This window comes from Protobothrops mucrosquamatus, unplaced genomic scaffold, assembly GCF_001527695.2.
Source record: "Protobothrops mucrosquamatus isolate PMUCROS unplaced genomic scaffold, P.Mucros_1.0 scaffold_57, whole genome shotgun sequence".
Lineage (NCBI taxonomy): Eukaryota > Metazoa > Chordata > Lepidosauria > Squamata > Viperidae > Protobothrops > Protobothrops mucrosquamatus.
The window spans coordinates 485769-488598 of record NW_015386133.1 but is presented as its reverse complement, the minus strand read 5'-3'; the positions used below and the strand labels follow the sequence as shown (position 1 = coordinate 488598).

The 2830-nt window shown below is 47.5% G+C and overlaps 1 protein-coding gene across 1 annotated transcript in view; it reads right to left on the bottom strand.

Annotated features, from left to right (window-relative positions):
- The window catches only part of MSH2 (mutS homolog 2), an 83707-nt gene that overhangs the window by 70647 nt on the left and 10230 nt on the right, over window positions 1-2830 (bottom strand). The window contains exon 6 of the mRNA XM_015812066.1: window positions 225-503. Within this exon, the coding sequence (XP_015667552.1) occupies window positions 225-503 (279 nt within the window). The remainder of the gene's footprint in view (window positions 1-224; window positions 504-2830) is intronic.

Here is a 2830-nt window from a genome sequence, read left to right as displayed (position 1 = left end):
ATAATCACCAACTGAAGCTTAAATGAACCCATTAGTTAATCTAACTAGAGCTTACAAATACAAACCAATACAAAATAATTATTGTTTACTACGGGAGCACCAAGAACTTCACAATTGAATGAGCTGCTCCATTTTCTGCCCATTTTAAATTAATTTCCTAGAGGATTTTTCAGTTATAAGTTCATGTAAACAATGTCTGTGGTTTCAGAATTTCCATGGCTTACCTGCCTCAGTTTCTCCATATCTCCAGCAGTCTCCCCAACAGGTAGCAAACATTCCTTTGGCCCCATTTGTATCAACAGTGCTTCAAGGTTGGAAAACTGATCATTATCTGTAAATTCAGATACTTCTAGTTTTCTTGCCAGTGAATCCACATATCCTACTCCAACAACTTTCTGTCCATCAACTGAGGACAGCTTAATGGCTACAACACCAACCGAAGAGGACATATCATGGTTACTAAAAAGAACATCCTCAAATTGAGCAAGGTTACCTGGAGAACCCTATTTGAGGAAAGAATAACACAGGCTTAATTTCCATACAAATACAGCAATGAATATCAAAACATTAATCTGGATTTTTCTATACACTTATTTAAATTATCTGATACAATGTTACAGGGGCCGCTAATCAAATGCACTTCTATTGCAACAACACTCTTCCTCTCTCTCCCCTCGGAGAACTGCGAGACTAGAAAAAATATATTTCATGTCAATAATTTCAATCAATGTATTTTTTTTCATAGTCAGAAGGCTTAAATGTCTTTGCTCAATAATTTCTCCTCATCCCACAAATGTCCCTGTTTATTAAAATGTTTATTAAACAGTTTAGGAAAATAAGCTAAAATTTATCCAAATCAGAGATATGACACAATTACCTAAATATTTCTACCTCATGATTCCTGAAACAGAATTTCTTTGTTTCTTTTACCTATCTATTCAATCCATTGTTTTTCATGAATTTCCACACATGAAGCTGTATGTTTGTATTTAGCTTTGTGGCTTAAGAAGGAAATCAAGAAAGTAAATATGGTTACATTCCCAATCAGCTTTATACAAATATTTCCCACAAGAAGGTTTGATCAAAGCTAAGGTGAAACTGCTGATTTTAAAGTAGAGAAATGTAGGAGGTAAGTTATGATTCTAGACAATAGAACAAGCAAAAAAAAAACCTGCATCTTTTAAAGCTGTATTGATAGGTGGGATTATATTGGTAGTTTTGGAAGTTTTTCCATTTTCCTCCCAGTCATAAAGTTAATGTATTTCATATCATTCTAGTTTTTCTAAAAATGAGCAGGGAAAGAAGAGCCATTTGCTCAAAAGTAGGGACCTGAATTTCACCACCAACTACCGTTGTTTCCCGTCATATATATTTTTTCCCTCCAAAAGAGGCACTGGTTTTATTTTAAGGGGATCTTATTTTTTTTCACATACAAGAGACGGAGAGTGTGGGGGCCAATGGGAGTGGGAGCACTGCTACTGCTGGCCAAGCCCACTCCATCCCAACATCTGGTTGCCTGCGGCTGCAATGACTCAAGCCCTTGGCGTGCCTTGGTCTCCGCCCACCCTGCCTGCTGGCCCTGCTGCTGCTGGGACACTTATCGGCTGCGGTTTGGCGCCAAGCAGCTGCCCGCGCTGCTTCTGGCCTTGCAGGGGCTCTTTGCCCTCCTGGCCGTGCTGCTCTGGGCCACCCTGCTGGACTGCTCCTGCCTGGCGTGGGGCGAGTTGGCCCAGATCTACTAGTACCATACGACCTCCAACTCGCCCTGCCACCACTGGACTGCCAGGGCCCCTTCACCAGCGGTCAGCAGTGGAACCGCACCGCCCACTCCTCCGACTTCGGGCTGCTAAGCGCCAACCTGCACGTCTACTGAGCCTGGTGCTCTTCAGGCCCTGGTGGGCACTGCATCTCTCATGCCAGCTGTGTGAGGTGGGCGTGGGGCTGCTACCTCACCTGTGGCTGCTCTGCCACTGGCTTGCCTTCCACCTGGCCCGGCCCATCCAGCAGGCTGGTGCCGCCACCATGAGGGATAGCCCCACCCTGCCTTGCACAATTGGTATGAGAGCTGCAGCACCCGCCAGGGCTGAAAAGCATGGGGCTGCCCCTGACCCCTGCCACCATGGAGCTGGAGAGCTTGCCACACCACCATCCAGAGGCCCTCTGTACAATCAGACCTTCCAACTTCGCGAGATCTTTCTTTTTCACGAGAAGTTGGGAGGTCTGATTGAACTTTTTTTTTAGCCCCACAAATGGCGGCGGAGAAATGCGACGGAGAAACACAATGGAGAAACGGGACATAGCTGAAAAGCAGGTTAACGAAGAAATGCTTGAAATACTTGGGGGAAGCGAGGGAACCGCAGCCAATAAGTGTCCCAGCATCAGCAGGGCCAGCAGGCAAGGCAGGTGGAGAGTGGGGCACACCAAGAGCTTGGCCCGCGTGTGCCACGAGAACAGCAGCTGAGTGGCGACCAGAGCCAAGGTCAGGCAGGGCAGCAGCAGGTTGTACAGCAGTCCGCGCAGGGAGCCACTCCTATCGTTGACCTGGCTGAAGAGCAGCCTGGCCCGGGCGCCCCAGCCCCCAGCAGCAGCAGGTGCAGCAGGCCCAGCAGCCCCGCCTAGGGGCCGAGGCACTGGCTGCAGCTACTGAAATCAATCTAGGGAAGATTGGACGGCTGAGGAGGCAATTTCTTCCCTTTCAGCCCCTTCTGCAGTCCCTTAAAGAGCCAAGCGGCAATTACTTGGGGAGAAAAGGTAAGTGCAGGTGAAGAAATCTTCCTCCCCACACAGGGGCAAGCGACGTCAGCTGGCCACACCCCTCATCTGGCTGACA